General features: G+C 41.1%; 1 protein-coding gene across 1 annotated transcript in view; it reads right to left on the bottom strand.

Moving 5' to 3' along the window:
• The window catches only part of STXBP6 (syntaxin binding protein 6), a 193342-nt gene that overhangs the window by 55685 nt on the left and 119004 nt on the right, over nt 1-18653 (bottom strand). Inside the window, exons 2-3 of the mRNA XM_006759772.2 lie at nt 5960-6090; nt 4680-4845 (exon numbers count right to left, since the gene is read on the bottom strand). Coding sequence (XP_006759835.1) covers nt 4680-4845; nt 5960-6090 — 297 coding nt within the window. The remainder of the gene's footprint in view (nt 1-4679; nt 4846-5959; nt 6091-18653) is intronic.

Genomic DNA, 18653 nt, shown 5'->3' with positions numbered 1-18653 from the left:
TCAGGCTTGGGCGGGGGGTGGAGCAAGCGATCAGAGGGATATGGGGGTCCCCTGCCCAGGCATGATTCCTGGGCCAGAGGCCTCAGGCCTGGGCGGGGGTCAGAGCCAGTGATTGGGGGGAGATGGGGGTCCCCTGTCCAAGCCTGACACCTCTGGTGGAGGCGTCAGGCCTGGGCAAGGGGCCGATCCTGCGATTGGAGGGTGATGGGGATCAACGCCTGAGGGCTCCCAGTATGTGAGAGGGGGCAGGCTGGGCTGAGGGACACTCCCCCACCTCCCCCCAGCACACCCAGTGCACGAAATTCATGCACTGGGCCCCTAGTTTACAATAAGCAGAGAGAACAAAGCTACCATCTCAGAAGAGGTAAGTAAGACCTACATGAATCTAAGACTTCACTTTTAGGGCCCCTGTCATTCATGACGCCATGTCACATTTCAGCAGTCAGACTGGTCCATGCCTCTGCCTTCGATCTCTGTAGGATGCTTGGTAACTTAGGGACCCAGCAACTAAATGAATAGATTCGCTTTTTTTTACTGTGACTGACCTTTAATGAACTAAAAATGAACTAAAAAACAGGTAGAATGAAGGCTAGGAATGACCACAGCTTGAGGACTCTGTCCTAGCTTACTGGTCCTCCAACTATCCAGACAAGAGGAGATGCTGACAGAGGCATGAGAAGAAACCACTGCTTCCTCCTTATACTCGCTTAGAGCACCCTGCCCTCTTCCAGTGTCCGAGGGCCTTCACTCAGCCTCCTGGATTTTACAAGTGTCTCCTAGATCCTGTAACCAGCATCAGAAGATCAAAGCTTCCCAGTCTGTCCTCTGGAGATAAGAAAATATGTTTGAAGATAAAACTTCAAACGTTCCATACAATCCATTCCTGTGTAACTGATTCTCCTCAAGGGAAAAAGAAAAACCTGTCATGTGGCATATACACAATCAATACATACAAGAGAAGAACTGTGTGGGATTTTAGATACTTAAATGATAATCCTATTTGAACTAATATTTAAAAAGTGTGATTCAGTGGGAGTCAGGCAGACTTGCTCTCAGTCCACTAATCTTGGTAAAGTCATTCAAACTCACGGGGCCTCAGTTTTCCCAATGACAGGCTTGGACCAGAGGCAGTATCTGAGAGGTATTTTCAGCCTGGGTTCCATCATCTTCCCCATTCACTAAAATAGCCTCACTTTCATCTCTTTAACATAATGAAGATCTGATAAACAAAAACAAACAAATAAAAAAAAATAGAGATGATTTTAAAGGCCGCTGGTGACTCATTCATTCTTGGGGGAGGAGCGGGGAGAATTATTTAACAATTTTCTTAATTATATATCTGTAATAAAACTAGAAAAAAAGTTAAAACTACCTATAGTCTCTGTCATTCTCTTCTTCCTTCCCTTTTTTAATACTTACAAATGTGTAATGTTTTCTAAAAGTATTGTATAACTCCAGGAGGCACTTTTCATACCAAAGACAATGCCAGTGATATTCTCTGGAGTGTAGCACTCAGTGGCCCCGAGGAAGGTGCTTTTAGAGAGAAGTGACCCTGTGTTTGAATATCTCTGCCACTTACTAGCTATGTGACCCTCAGAAAGCTATTTCATAATCTCTCTGAGCCTACTTCCTTCTCTGTAAAATGAAGATAATAAATTATATTTCCAAAGGCTGCTAGGATAACACATAAAGAACCTGGTGTAGGGTAGCAAACCAATACCATATCAGTTCTCTAAAGTAACAAAACCTATCGCCTTTCACAGTGCAGAAAACAACTGTGTCTAGGACTTGTGGCCCATACTTGAGAAGAAACGAAACGATACTGTGAAATTAGGAAGAGATCTCATCTAAAGATGAGGAAATGAAGATCTGAAGATGGGGTAGGTACCCCAGAGTCAAAGGAGCCAGAAAGCAGTGACCTGAGAACCACATAATTTTTAAGTTTTGGATTTGTGATAACTGGGAGAACAAAAGACTGATCAACATGCTAATTAATTAGGGCATGTTGGTATAACTGTTATCAAGGATAAGCAACTATGAGACAGACTATACTCATGAAGGACATGTGCTGACAACAAATCACAATGTGCTTAATTCAAACTTTTTTGCCTTCCATAGCAATCCAGGGCCAGTCAACATTTAATTGCATTAAAGCTTTTGATACTTAAATTAAAAAGTGATTAAACTTCACAATAAAGCTACACCTTAGGAATTATAGATTCTGAAAATAAGACTGAAAGGGATTTTAGATACTGTCTACCCCCACATACTACACTTGGGAAAAGTGAGGTCTAAGGAAGATGAGAGATGCATCTTTGGTTACAAAAGGCAGCGCCAATTCTGGTCTCATTAACTTATTATCTTCTACAGGAAGTCAATCTGTAGATTTATCTGATACCCATAGCAATGACTCAACATTTCGTATATGGGTTCCTGTCTCAACTCCGCATAATTTAGGGTTTGTAGGGCACTGGAAGACATCTGAAGGACTGGGCCAATGGCTTATAGAAGCAGCTGGTGGGGCTGTGTGGGGAGGTCTGAGGATAATCAAGAGGGCAAATGAAGAGCTGCCAATCTGGGATTTGGGATTAGGGCTTATTAAGGGATCAAATATAGAACTATTCTCCATATCCAGGATGTAGCACAGTGACTGGCACATAGTAGGCACTTAGTACTTATTTGTTGTATAATTGGATGATGAAAAAGAGTGAATAAAAGAATGAAAGGACCTGTTCTGAGAGAAGAAATGAGAGCGTCAGAGGCAGCAGAGAAGAGGGACTGCCTACTGCCATTCCTTAGGGGAGGAGCAGGGGAAGAGTCATCTGAACTCTTCCCAACCTGAGCTGAGGGAGGTGGCTTGTTTCCTTTGCAAGGGCAGTGGGGTGAGTCTGTGGCCCTCTTGTTTCCAGCTCAGGTTTCCATCCTGAGAAAATGTAGTCATTCCATGGCACTGCTCTGGCCCCTCTGTGCTCAGGATAGAACAGGGAGAAGTGGAATGTTCGAGCAACAGAAATTTCAAATTCATAATGTCACAGTAGTTCTAAAGGAGACCCAGTGCTTAAGGGCTAGCCAAGCAAGTTACTGACGGTACAGACACCGGTGGGGAAAATGTTCCATAGCAGGTACTTTCCATTGTCATGCAGCCTTCTGTGGTCCTAGGCCTGGTGGACTTTGACCTTTTGCCAAGTCTGTTAAGGCTGGACTTTGAAAGCAGGATTCATTTGATGAACATTGATGACACAGACATGATAGAAAGCTGTGTCTCATTATAGTTTCTAAATAGTAAGGGGTTAGTGTTTGATATTCCCTTTCTTTTTAACATCTATGTCTAAATTTTTCACTTTTGTACCATAGGATGTGGCCACTTTGAAGTTAAATGGACCACTCATCACCTCTTTTTTCTTTATCTAGGAATAAACAGAGAAACTATAAGATGACTGTACATGAATGCCTAAAAACGCCCTTTCAGGGCTGATGATATAAGCAACTTCCTGTATAAGAGAAACAGGAATAATTCAGTGAATAATTATGTGTTGCACAGTGTCTTCTCCATACAACACCTAGCAGACTAATGACAAAATGATGAGTACAGCAGTTGCTGGGAGAGAACAATGTTGTTCTGCCCATGTTCACATGAAGAGATATATATCCCAAAGAAAACATGCACTGTCTCTGATGTGACTTTCATTTGACACTTGATTAAGATAAAGCTGGCACATTTAAAAAAATTCCTTCAAACCAAGAGCTCAGGTGAATAAAAAGGCCTATGATATATATACTCTTCTTCAACTCACAGAGTGATTGGCAAGGCCTGTATATTTTTAGCACAGTTTCAATTTCACAAAAAGAAATACCTCCTAAAAGAAATGTGTTAAGCACCCTCCTAAATGTTTCTCATTAAGTTCCCAATGCTGGTACTTGCTCCTTAAGGCTGGCTTACAGCACTCATCCTAACCCAGCTCTGTATACCATTGAAGAAATAAAAGTGAGACTAATCGCTATTTGAAAGGCACTACTTCTGTAAGAATTTTTATGTTAATACTAGAGACCTGGTGCAAGAAATTCATGCATGGGTAGGATCCCTAGGCCTGGCTGGCGATCAGGGCCAACCTGGGGGGCAACCAGCGGAGTGATCGGGGGGGTGGGGATCGCTGGCATCTGCCTTGGCTGGCTGGGGCCCTGGGGGCAGCTCCTGTGTTGAGCGCCTGTTCCTTGGTGGTCAGTGCATGTCATAGTGACCGGTCATTCTGCAGGTCGTTCTGCTATTTGGTCTATTTGCATATTAGGCTTTTATTATATAGGATTTGTAAAATATCTTGAGAAATATCAGGAAAAAGCAACCTGGAAAACAGCATTCTGCAATAAAATTATAGAAATGGTAGTAAAGAAACCAAACTGAAAGATATTTCTAGTAAAGGAACAGGTTTGTTCTTATAGTGAAACAATCTTAGCTCAGTGGCTCATTCTTCTAAAAACACCAGCTTTTGGATAAGTATGGAAATACACCACTGTGTTTAGATTGAGCATACAGTGAACTCCCCAAAATGGTTCTCATGCAGTCTAGCACCTTGATTCTTTTGGTTTGTTTTTGTTTTGTTTTTATGCTGTGGAACACCTAACTTTTAAAAAAGTGAGTCTAAGGCAACAGGATGACTAAAGTCACACAAATGCCCACTCACCTCCCATGATTTTAGATTGGCAGTTAATAAACTCCGGCTTCCTGTCCGTGAGGTACCTCTGGCAGGTGTGGTGGAGGATCTGGAAGAAGGTGCATTTTTCTGAGGCTGTGCTGGCTACCCACTGGTCAAAAGCATTTTCAAACAACAAATCAAACTCTGCAGAATCCTGAAAAAAACAGTGAAATGACTACTAATCTCAATGTATAAAAACTGCTGCTTCAATCTTATGCCCAACAAAAGACTCATAAAGGCAAAACATCTTTCAAAACTAATCATAAGGTTCATCTTTTTTTTTAAATTATGTTTTTATAGATTTTCTAGAGAGAGAGGAAGGGAGAGAGAGAGAGAGATAGAAACATTGATGAGAAAACAACATTGGCCAGGTGCTGCCGACACACCCCCTACTGGGGATCGAGCCCACAACCCTGACAGAGAATCCAACCAATAACTTCTTGGTTCATGGGATAATACTCGATGACTGAGCTACACCAGCTGGGCAAAGCTCATCTTTATTAGCACCCAGGTGCATGGAGAATCCACCTTTCTCTGTTTATCAAGTAAACCCCAAATCTTACAGTATTTACAGATGTCCCTAGGAAGCTAGTATCACAGAAGTTCCTGTAGCCTACCACACATTGACCTGTGTCAGAATTCAGACTACATATCATCCTCCCAATTACTTGGGACATAATTCATTCAGGTTCTCAGCACTAACCCATAGTAATTTTGCACCTAATCTTTGACAGGAAAAGATTCCTCCTTAATATTTTAGCATATAGTGACAACTTATATTTTCTTTTTCTTCATTATTGACATTTTATATGGTAAATGCATGTGAGCAAAAGGGGAGGATCTACTTTGGATAAATACTTACAAAATTTTTTTCTCATATTAAATACAATAGGTTCATAACTTTTAAGGATTTATTTATTTAAGTAAGTAAATAAATTGGTGGCATGAGGAGATAAATGAAACTTAGAGAAACATGGCTTTTTGTATTGATAGCCATGGACATGAATCTGAATTCTGGTCTTTGCATTTTGCTGATAAACATATTACTAGACATAACAATTCTTCAGTCTGCATCCCCTTAGGTACCTGCATCAAACATGATGAAAAGGTTTATAATCCCCCATAAGAAGGGTATGAAATCAGAAAGTCTTATTTGTGTAACTGAAACAGAGAAAAACGATTCAGACAACCATCACCACTGCCAAAGTTAATAAAAGAGTTGTCATGTGAAGAGACCACCTTCGCTCAATACTCCACAGGGCACTCACCCGATTAGGATCGATGCCATTAACCTGGCGAAGCTGCTCAAGCATCCACTGAGATCTCCGCACGAACGACGTGGAGCCTTCAAACTGTTTGACCTTCGTAATGGACGCCTGTGTAGGTTTCTTGTTTGTCACTGCCAGGAAAAGAGCACAGATTAGTGGGTGTGCAGGTTGGTTAGTTTCCTGTCAGTGGGCTTCTATCTCACACATACCTGCAAATGCAAAATGAGAATGAGAGAAGAAAAAAATACCTATATGTGTATCTATAATAATAAAAGGGTAATATGCTAATTAGACCGAATGTCATTCCAGATGTCCTTCTGGATGAAGCTGGGAGCGGAGGGAAGCCCGGGTCCCAGGTGCCTGCTGGCGGCCAGGGCGAAGCCCAGGTCCTGGATGCCAGAGGGAAGCCGGGGGATGGAAGGCCTACTCTTGCTCGAATTTCATGCATTGGGCCTCTAAAACACACACACACACACACACACACACACACACACACAGTGGCCAGATTATTATGATCGGCCAGATTACTATGACCACCCCCATCAGTAAGTCATTGGGCCACCTTTTGCCTTCAGTACTGCAGCAATTGTTCTTGGCATTGACTCCACAAGATGTTGAAAGGTGATGAGAGGAATCTGACACCATGCGGATGAACTTGATCAAATGCTACTTAGGTATGTTGTGCTATTCAGACGTTTATAATGGTCTGGCCCTCTAGCAACTTCAGCACAAAATTATAGCTAATTTGCCTACAAACATCAGGTGGTCATAATAATCTGAGAGAGAGAGAGAGAGAATTAATATGTGTGTCTTTGATGAGGGGTGAGGTCGAAAGATACAGAAGTTGTAATCTCTATTCTCAAGCAGGTACAATACAGTTACGATTGTAAGGGCAGCTTTATGTCTTCATCCATTCAGACTGAACACAACTTAACCCATTAACACCAAGCATCTTTAATGGAGGCTGCAAGTGTGCAATAACCAACTGCAGTGAAAGAGGCATACAGGGCTGACAGGCACCCGGTAGGGGTCATTAGGAAAGGCTGAATTTTAAATAAAGTTCCCCTAAAGAACTGCAATGCATATTTCTAATTACATAGTCTAGTGTAAATATTTTAGGTTTTAGTGATAAAAGAGTAATACCTCATTTTTTTTAAGAGAACCATTTGACTTTAAAATATAGTCTAGTTTGTATCAAGTTTGCAACCAATTATGACTTTATCTGGCATTCTTGGTGGTTCCGCTCCCCCCAGTATGAATTCCTGAGGTCACCACACCTGCAGGACCAGCACAGTCCCTCCAGCTAGCCTTAGTCATGCTGACAATAGACAGTGTCACCTCTCAGACAGAAGTCAAGCACCAGCCACCAGGAGAGAGTCACTTGGAATAGTTTTCTATGTCTGCTTACTTCATCACTTAGAGCCTCCAGGGTGGGGAGGTAAGTAAGTGTTTTGAAAGGGCTTTCCTAGAAGCGCCTATGAGCCCTGGCTGCAGAGACTGTAAAACTTAGTATGAATGATGCTATTAAAGACACTAGGAAGAATGGAAAGCACTACTTGTCATAATGAATTCTACCTTACTAAGACTGTGTATCCGTGGCACATTCTTTCTTTGTTTTAAATAACCCCACACATTCCACATTTTCAAATAATTATGCAGATGCTCAACAGATGGCAAAAAGAATCCTTGAGGAATGAAGGACAGAGAGCACCTACCCCAGTCCCAGCTGGTGGTAAGCTTCTCCTTTCATGCACGCCAGAGTTGTTGTGTTACAGTGTCTGGGCTGGAGAGCAGCAACGCAGAGAATGAACTGTGGGTTTGGTGAGAATCCCTGCGGTGTGGTTCCAGGACTATTTTTATGACTTCAGCACAATCTCATCCCTTTGCTCTTAACCATAATGTAGCAATTATATATTTTAAAATTTCAAATAGTGCTTAGGTTTATTACCCATTATTTCAGTTATATTTGGCTGAAAGCTTCTGAATGCTTCACACCAATTACATTTATTTTCATGGTTAAAAAGTCATCATCCCCTTAACACCTACAATCAGAGGAAATGTATGGTCTTCTATTCACAAATGGCCTCTCTGGCCTTCAGCTCCAAGTATAAGCCTGTTAAGTCCCATTAGGAATAACTATTACCAGTCTGCTCAGGGCTCTTTCCATCCATTTAATTCAATTCATTTACCCTTTGTGTCATAGGAGACACAAAGGGAGATCTAATAGGTTTCGCTGAATAGTCATGTGCTATTCTTGTGTTTTAATGTTAAAGTAAACAACACACCTGGAATATGTGCATATTTTATGTCCTAAAATGTGCTTAAAAGATTAAAGAATGCTTTTCAATGACAGGAAAACATGGGTTCCTGTATTAGACTCACATCCCTAAACACAAAGAGGATTTCCTCCTTTGTTTATGTAAATCACTCGGCATTTAGGCATCCTGGGAAACATGAACATTTCCCTTGTAACTTTAGTTAAAGTTGTTACGAACCAGTTTTACTTCTGGTTCATTTATTTGCAAGTAGTTTACAGCATTATAAAAGCTTAAACACAATGCAAGATTGCTGTGGTTTTTGGCACGTTTAGCACTGACATTTTACAAAGGCAAGTTCCATTGGAAGCACTGAAATGAGAAGTGCAGGAACCCCACCCACATGACAAATGCCCCACAGAATTGCTCAAGAGCAGTCACAGTGCAGAGCGGTCATTTTTAATGGAGGCAGTTACAACTCCATCCAGTCAGGCCTTTCCCCCTGTATTGGCTTATTCCTTGCCCAGTTCTTGGAATCTGGGTAGTGTTCCTGGGCACAGAGCCCATTTGGGTTTAATTTTTGTTTATTGTTATTATTTCCAGCATCTCAGTTTCTATTTTGAGGCAGGTGCCTTAAAATTATATTATTACATACACATACTACTGTTGTGATTCTGACAATATCCAAACTGTGTTCCCTTAATATTTCCCTTTAAATTAATTTGCTTTTTTACTTAAATAAGTTCATGAGAAAAGTATATGTTAAAGTCATAAATAGATACAGTGCTACGTATATTAAAGAGACAATAATGTAAAAAATATAATTGAAAAATATAATGAAAGCATAAATGCTATGAATTTCAAATTAGAGGGTTGTCGGGGGAGGGCTTGGCATCTGATGTCTGCTCTATGGTAAAATGGTGATTAGCAAGTATAGCCAGGTATTTACAATGATCACAACATAGGTATTCTCCTGGATATAATAAAAAAGCCTAGTGGGAAATGGCTTCTCTAAGACCACTGCTTGGTAAGCATGAGCACTCACTCAATAAGTCAAGTGTTAGGGTTATCCAAACCTAATGCTGTTTTTCATTCACTCCCACTCCTGGCACCCACTGTTCTCGATGGTGGCATCAGAGGAAGGCAGAAGCATGTGGGCCAACCAAATTCAGATCCTTCTGCTACCAGTTCTGATAAAAAGAATGTGGTTTCCATGGCTGCACGCCTCCTCTTCAGCCTCCACGTAGACTTGATCTACATCTCAGCTGTAGTTATGAAGCAGCGATAGGAGCTATTATGTTTGGAATATCATTACTCAGGTAGTATAACATCTCTGTCTAATGAACTAATGGCCTAGTAAGGTCTTTTAAAAAATGGTCCCTCTAGGAAAAAGGGCATTTTGTATGTGTCATACAAAAATCAGACACATAGTCAAGGGGTGGAGACCACCAGTCTTGCTTTTACCCAATCAGAAAAACTCGATTCAAATTAGAAAGCAATACCCAGGACAATGGCAAAGCACCATCTTAGACCAAATGTGGTCTTGCAGTGAGTTAGGAATTGGTGAAGGAGGGGACAAAGATTGATGATGAAAAGAAAGACAGAAATGCAAGCTATTTGCATGTTATGGAATGCACACTGCCAGTGATTAAAGTGGCTAATCTTCCACTTTTAGGTCCAATGGCTGAGAGCTTGCTTTAAAAAAAAGTCACACTTCCCCCCTACAATCTCATTATTCACAGCATCATATCTGAGTCCTTCCAAACAAGAAAATCAATTTTGCCTTAGATAGAAAATATCTAGTCTGTCTTTAAAGGAAACAATCAGCATATAAAAATGTTACTTTACTTTTATATCCTCTGTCTCCTTTTCCATAGTTATCTATACTTATAATAGAGTAATATGCAAATTGGTCTGGACGCTGTCACATAACGACCTATCAACAGGAGGGCGGGGTAGTGAGCTACGTGCAGCAGAGACCTGCGAGCGGCAGTGGGCGGGGTGGGCTGCTGAGGCAAGTGGCTACAAATCCGTGCGCAGGGCCACTAGTTTTTACATATTTACTAACATTTGCACAAACATTTTTTTAATCCACATTAAACTCAGATTGAATCACTTTATAACTTTATGTGGTCATTTCTCCCTCTCAAAAAAACACACAAACCCACAAACAACCCAAAGGTGCTGAAGAACAAATTGCAGCTATACAGTCTGATGTTGAGATTAATCATACCTACGTACCTAAGTAAGATACCTTAAAATTTCTACATGCTTAGTTCTAGTATGATCTCATGGATAAGCGAAGGTCAGCATTTTGTGGTATGCCTTAGCTCTGCTCTGCTGGAGTCTAATGACCAGAAACTTTGATTTCAACAAGACTTTGATGAGAAATAAGCAATTTGGAACAAGGGAAAAAAGTGATGTCCAGATAGAATCTTATTGGGGCTGCTCTTTGGCTGTGGCAGAGGAGACTAAAAATAAAACCCTCTGAAATGTGGTTCAGGAAATAAAAGAAAGATCAAGTATGCCTTCTGGGTGCTTATGTGATTTTAAAAAAAAAGGGCTAACAGGGAAAGGTGAGAAATGATTATTTAGAACTGGTTTCCTAAGGCTCTTTCAAAACTCTAATGTCTAGGTGGATTTAATAGTATCTATGGAGAAATAAGTATCAGGTCGGAGGCTGCATCAGCAATTTTAACTGGTGAGATGGCTGAATGTGTACAAAGCTAAGAAGCAAAAATACCTACATTGCTACCTCAAATACATTCAGAATAGAGAAACACCATCCCTGCTGTAGTTAGTGGGAAACAGAGCATGTGCGTTCACCACGGCATTGATCGTTTGCTTCTCATAGTATTTCTCAAAGCGTGTCATCATTTAGGACACAGTTTAGACTCCATGCCTCCAAGACCAATTCATGAAATGGCCAAGTTTGTCTTTGGGGCCCTCTCCTTCCATTCCCCACCTGAGGTGCTGGCCAGGTTGCTGACAGGACCCAAATGAGCTTAAAATGATATTCTTGAATCTGTATGTTTTTAGGGAAAACATTTTAATCCAAACAACAGACACAACAACAAAAATAGTGGCATTTTAGTCTGAGCACAAGCCAGTGAGGAAGAATGTAGGATGCCATTCTTTCAATAGACCCTGCTCTACTAACTCAAAGGGGGAGTGGTGGGGTGAGGAGGAAGCAGGGCACAGGGTTTGAGGTATAAAGGCAGACCTCCTTAATCTACAGAAGAGATAATCACAAAAAAATATGCCACACAAAAAATTCCTTATTTGGTACCACTAGTTTCTAGGCCTGGACTTACATCACATCCTCATCTCCAAATTGGAGGAAGAAGTGAGGGGAGGAGGGAAAGGAGATTGAAAGTCTAAAAAGTTTCTCCAAATGGATACTGAAAAAGCAACCATTTATATGGGAAACTGCTTTCAGGTACAGAAATCTGGGTAAGTCCTTTAGTGGAAGGAGAAGAATAAGAAATATCTTGCATCAATCATTCCTTGGGAATCATGCTCTTAATATGAAGGTGCAGCATCATATGGAGAGTAGTTAACAACTACATATTAGTACAGCAAGCAATCTTCCTATACTAACTTTATAGAAAGTATTATCTGGTTGTCATATTATATTTCAAAATTGCCAAAAAGGAGACAGTATTATTTTGAAATGTGCAACTTTTATGTCACATGCCATTATGAGATTTAGTTGCAACTTCTAAAACCTAATCTATTCTAATTGTAATCTTCTTTAACCTGTTTGTAGTTTTACTTTTTAAAAAACTGTAAAAATATGTAGATTTTTATTTTGAAAGGGTGTTCTACTTTTCAAGTCAATGACAGGTTCACGTACACTCGAATAGGTAGTCTTGGGCTGTTAAATCTTTAGTCTGAAATCAGGAAGCTTAATCCCCAGGGGGCTCTAATTCCCCACAGCAAGCACCACCCTCTCCAGATTAGCACCACCAAGTCTTCAATACTATAAACTGACACAACCAGTGCCACTTCAGGTTCGCATGCACAAATGAATGAGTGAACAAATTAATGAACGGCTCTCCAACGAAAGGAAAAACAGTTTGTGTTTGGACAAGCAATCATGAATATATCAAAAATTCAATTGTTCTGTTTTCAGATCAGTCCACAGTTTCAAGGGATTTGAACTATTTTCTTATTAGACAAGAGCAGTACCTGATAACTAGGGAGAGTAGAGAAAATGGTAAAAACCAAGAAATGACAGAAATATCAGGAGACTAGGAGATAAATTTGGGGTTAATATCTCTTTAAAAACCTATTTTCCTGCAATCCTTATTCTAGCAGCATTTCTCTTAGGTGATTATTCTGTTCGTTTCAGCCTCCCTGAAAACATGATTTCAGGCTTGAGATACAGCAAGCCAAGGCTTCCCATTGTGTTTGATGTTTTTAACTTCCATAGACTTTTCCCCATAGACCTGAGGATAAAACCAATTTGCATACATTTTGGGTGAAGGGTAAACATACAATGAATTATAAAACCTGGTTATTATTAGTTGCTGTGACTTCAGACTTTCTTTTTTTAAATATATTTTTATTGATTTCAGAGAGGAAGGGAGAGGGAGAGAGAGATAGAAACATGAGTAATGAGAGAGAATCATTGATCGGCTGCCTCCTGCAAGCCCCACACTGGGGATGGAGCCTGCAACCCTGACATGTGCCCTGACCAGGAATTGAACGGTGACCTCCTGGTTCATAGGTTGACACTCAACCACTGAGCCATGCCAGACAGGCTGACTTCATACTTTCTATGGAAAGGGTATAAAATGTAATTTATCCTATATAATAAAAGGCTAATATGCAAATAGACAGAATGGTGGAACAACAGAACAACCAGTTGCGATGATGTGCGCTGAACACCAGGGGGTGTGTGCGGAACATGGTCGGCATTGGTTCCATAGTGGGACAGTGGAGCAGGTGAGCAGGAGCGCCAGACCAAGGCGGGTACCTGTTGCTGTCTTTGGAGTGAGCTTCTGGTGGTTACTAAAAATTCTTTGCTCTCGTGCACGTGCACCTGGCACTTGCACCTGCTGCTGGCGTCACTCCTACTTGCACCCATTGCCAGCACCAGCCCGCTCACACCTGCAGGCGGCGCCGGAGCCACCACTCACACCTGGCACTGGGGGCCGCGGTAGGTGGGGCTGGGCAGGGGCACAGAGGATGGGCTGAGACCCGCCCCTGTGCCTACTGCAGCTTCATGGTCCACAGTTCCTGTCAAGGTGCACAAATTCATGCACTGGGCCCCTGGTATAGTATAACTCTGAAATAAGCAAACAGGCCCAAGCCAAGGGATTAAATGCCTAGATCTGTGAGAACTGTGCTGTCTCTGAAAGAGATAAAATCCAATACCAAATACTGTAATATCAAATGGAGATGACAGAAAGGGTTAACTACAGTCTGAAAGTCATATTCTGTTCTTACTTCCTCAATTCTGGGAACAGCTCTAAACATCATTTTTGATCTATTCTTAGGAGAGGTTTACAAACAGAGAATCTAAAGACAAAGACATAAAAGAAACAGCGACCTGCCTCAAGAATGAATTAAATTATTATACAAGAAGCTCAAAGGCTGGGAATAAAAACTTGAAAAAGAGGTTCCTTCAATGTTATGCTTTCCTTTAACATTAGCCATTATATACTGAAAAGTATAGGCCAAACAGTAACTCTCTTCAGGAAAATGTCATACTTGGTAGAAATTATATATATATATATACATAACCTGGAAGAATTGCTAAAAAGCATTCTTATAGCTCAAATACTCCTTCCAGTGAGAAAACATTGAACCATTTTTGCAGTCTCCAACTCCTTGTCCCTCAGCAGCTCTGAAGAGGGGCACTGTGCCTCTCACCCCGATACCCTACACCCTACTGCTGAGCACAATCTTTTAATATGGATCACCTTCAATGTGAAAAGAGTATGGGGGGGGGAGGAGAAACTCGAAGGAAGCAGAGCAACAGAGAATTTTCTAATGGACTAGGTACTAAACATATAATATCACTAGGTTTTTTTTTTTAAAAAAACCAAAGCTGTTATTACTTAGCAAACATAGCTGTCAAATATAATTGCAACTATCAGTCAAGGAAAGACAGATGTAGCTGGTCTCTCTGCTTTCCTCCCTCATCACCACCACCACCACTTTCTCAATACTTTTAAGAATACATTTTATATTAGGGTGTACACCACTGAAGTTCTAAAAGCAGTGAATGATGTCCTTAAGAACTTGTCACCTTCACTCTTTACTCTGTTAAACTGGGGAATGAAATCTGGCAACATGTTTTGGGTAAAACGAATGTCAATTATATCAGTATACAATTCAAATTAGCTTAATTTGTTTTGGTAAACTCTAGGCAATATCTACTAAAGCTAAATATGCATATACTCTATGACTCAGCAATTCTAACCCTGTATCTACATGACAGAGATGAGTGCAATGTCCCCGCTTCTGCTGGAAACCACCAGAAATGGACAAAATATATAAAATAATGAAAGACAGTGACCCCTGTGATATGGGAAATGGATGAGGTGAGCCTTATAACTGCCCTCGTTTACTGCTTTGGTAGAGTTTTCCAGGCTGTGGCACAAGGAGGAGGAACCCAGGCAGAGACTGGCAGACTGCCTGAGCTGAAGAGACAGAGCTCAGAGCCCAGGGAGACCAAAGTGAGGAAGAAGGAAAAGCTCCAGGGATCTGCAGAGATTCTGCCTCAAGTATTTAGCTGAGTACTTCTCACCACTTGTGTGTTAGGAGGTGATCTGAGGCCAGAGAAAGAACCACTCAAAACGAATAGGGGAAACAATACTCATGCTCACACAGGGCTGGGCATAGTGCCTGTGCCCACCAGCCAGACCGGAAAACCAGTGAAATTCAGGATCTTGCTCTATTCATGAGGAATAATTAGTCCTAGAATGAACAATGCTTGCTTCCAAATGACAATGTAGTATACACTTTATAACATATGAAAAAGTAAAATGTCTGACAACAATAGCAAGAAGGTCAGGATGGGAGAAAGGGAAGTGAAGTATTAGAAGGTTCCTACTATAGTATACATGACACAAGTTAAATTAAAGATGTATAAATACTCTAAAGCAATCAGGAAAATTAATAAGAGTTTAGCTGTGGTGGTTAATTTTATATGTCAACTTGGCATGGCCATGGTACCCAGATATTTGGTCAAACATTATTTTGGATGCTTCTGTGAAGATGTTGGATAAGATTAATATTTAAATTGGGAGCCTGATAGGTGTGGCTCAACGATTGAATGGTTGTCCAGGAGCCAAGAGGTCACCAGTTCAATTCTTGGTCAGGGAATATGCCCAGGTTGCAGGCTCAATCCCCAGTGGGGGGTTGCATACAGGAGGCAATCGAACCAGGACCTCCTGGTCCATAGGTTGATGCCCAACCACTGAGTCATGACAGGTGGGCGAGTGTTTAAAAAGAAATTTTAATTGGGGAGCTCTGAGTAATGTAGATTGCATTCCATAATGTGAGCGGGTCTCAGCCAATCAGCTGAAGGCTGGAACAGAACAACAAACTGACTTCCCCAGAGCAAGAAGAATGTATGCCAACAGTGGGTAGGAGCTGGGAGGAAGAGAGTAATGAGGGGGGATGGGAGACATTTGCAGTACTATCAACAATAAAAAATATATATTTAAAAATATTTTCATATCTTACAATATGTGTCATACCTTAATAAAAAGTAAACCAAAATAATAATAATGATGATAATTATGGATGGGTTTGAGAATTGCTACCAATTTGAAATCCTTAACCCTGATAGTTACATCTCAACACATGCCCCACTTAGGGGATTCCAAAGTTGCTGTATTAATCATACCACTCACAAACAGAAACAGTGTGCAAACCTAGAAATTTTCTTAGGCCATCTGAGCTGCCATCACAAGGTATCACAGGCTGGGACAATTACAAGCAACCTTATTTCCCATAATTCTGGAGGGGCTGGGAAGTCCAAGATCAAGGTGTCAGCAGATAGAGTGTTTGGTATGATCCCACTTCCTAGTCGTCACATGGCAGATGGGGAAAGGGAGCTCTCTGGGATATCCTTTTTATATGAGCCCTAACCTTATTCATGAGAGCTTCAAATTTATGACCTAATCACCTCTTAAAGGTCCCCACCTCCTAATACCATCACATTGGGGTTTAGGATTTCAACATATAAATTCCCTTCCCAGAACAGAAGGGAATTTATTCAATGTAATTCTGACACTTGCTTTTATTAAAAAATCTACCTGTGGGACTTGTAAGTATATCCTATTTGCAAAATTCTCCAGTTGGGTTCATGGTCCTGTTCCTGTCCATCTCTTCTGGAACCTTTCTCCAATTACCCCTCTTCTTCAAAGCTTCCATTGCTCCCTCTTTTCAGCATTTTTTCACTCTGCCTGTGAGTGTGCTTAATGTTTTCTTTTCCTATTCCTATGAAAATCTTGTATAGATAAGGCCAGTCCTCAAGCCCTATTCATTCTTTTGAGAAATGTGATGGTGAAAGGACACAGTTTATGTGCCTAGTGCCTCTACTGCTTTACTACCCCCCCACCACTCAACCCATCAATTCCCTGCCACCTTATCACCTCTCCAAACACTCCCCCATGAAAATGAAAACACCTTCAAATTATAAAACCCAATGGCTTTCTCTCCTGTCCTCATCTTTCTTGTTTAATTGCACCCCTCCCTATAATCTAGCCTTCATGCATTTTGGGGACACAACAAGGCTTTTGGGCACAACAGCCAAAGCTCACAGGTGGGAAGAGCATGCTTGGCATGTTCAAGGAGAAGAAAGAAGACCAGCGTAGCACAATACTGAGAAAAGGAAAAAGGGAATGAGGTCATGGATGCAAGCAAGTGCCAGATTATGAAGGCCCTGATGTACAAGGCTTTGTAAGCATGAAACAGGAGTGTAACAAGATCTGATTTGCATTTAAAAATATATTAGCCAACTGCTGTTGGGCAAACAAGTCATGGCAGAAGTGTGCATGAAAGCAAAAACAAACAAACAAAAAAACAAAACAAAACAAAAAAACACTTAGGAACTTGTACTACAGTGTTCCAGGAGAGAGGTGACAGTGGCTTAGAGCAGATGGCAATAGTGGAGAGAGAGAGAAAAGGGAACAGCGTGTCCCACTCTCCATAGCTGTTGACCCACCTCCACTCTGAGAATTCCTCAAAGTCAGTCATCACCAAGTTCTAGTCATCTTCATACCCCAAAGCCTAGTATACTGTGGGCCCTTGTTTATTGAACATCACACTTCGTTAAAAATTATGTCTTTGTGTACTTCAGGGCACCCGGTAGGGTGCTTTACTCAGTCCTAACTCAAATATGTATCCCAAGAAATATCACCATTCCCATCAGGAATAATCAAGGATTTACTCTATGTACTGATGACTGTGGTTAGTAATGTCTCACCCGCTCTACTCTCTTTTTGGCTATGCCTGTTTTTCTTTCTGGGTTATTTGAGGCAAAGTGGGGAAGGAAGATAAAAAGAATAACCAGGTGCACCTGACTACAAATTCTAACTTGGTAAAGACCTGCTCCTCTTGCAGAGTCAGCCCCTCGGTGGCTACTGCTGCATATGCCAAGGCGGAGCACATTGTTATGTACTTCATTAGCATTTATGTAACAACCTACAAATCATTTCTGAAATAAATGATGCCACTTGTGCTAAATGACTCCTTCCTAAGAAAAATCCCTGGAGATCTTTCAATAGCACAGCCTGGATGAATATTCAGAACAAAAGGAATAAACAGCAGGCTCTCTGGTGCTGAATGAATGGTAATATGCTCAGAATTCTCGAATTCCCCAGTGATCATTTCCACATCTATCAGACGAGAACCGGAGGACAAACTGTCCCAAGGAGATGAGGCAACTATTGATACATCAGCTCTTCTCAGAACTCAGCTGGTTACGATGTCCACAGGCCTCCACTTGCTAGTCCCAGGCTATCTGTCCTCTCCCTCAGACTTCTGATCTAGATCAGAGGTTATTCAGCTAAAGCCAATGTGAATAAGATAGAATTCACATACTGGGCCATCACTCCATGCCAAAGAGAGAAGCTGCTGCTCTCAGGAAATGCTGAATGTGGTCACTAACCTGTTTCCCTGGGGCTCAGGGATAGAGCTCCCAACCCTTGGGAGTATACACTATGGAGTGCAGTTCCTCAGTTTTACTGGATGTCACTGTGCCTCTTTCATTATGAAAGTAAAAGCCATTATCTGAAAAAAATGAATTGCAGGAGCAAGCATTATGGATAGATAGAGTTTGTGTGAGGCAGAGAAAACATTTACTGAAGGAGTATGCATGCCAGTAAGTGGACCCACTAACTTTGAATTCTCAAACTGTTTGCATAAAATTAATCTGATACCTAAACTTCAGTGTATGTTGAGTGAAATTTGGGGCA

Source organism: Myotis davidii, unplaced genomic scaffold (assembly GCF_000327345.1).
Source record: "Myotis davidii unplaced genomic scaffold, ASM32734v1 scaffold517, whole genome shotgun sequence".
NCBI lineage: Eukaryota > Metazoa > Chordata > Mammalia > Chiroptera > Vespertilionidae > Myotis > Myotis davidii.
The sequence above is the reverse complement of the archived record's forward strand: the minus strand, read 5'-3'. Positions and strand labels throughout refer to the sequence as shown.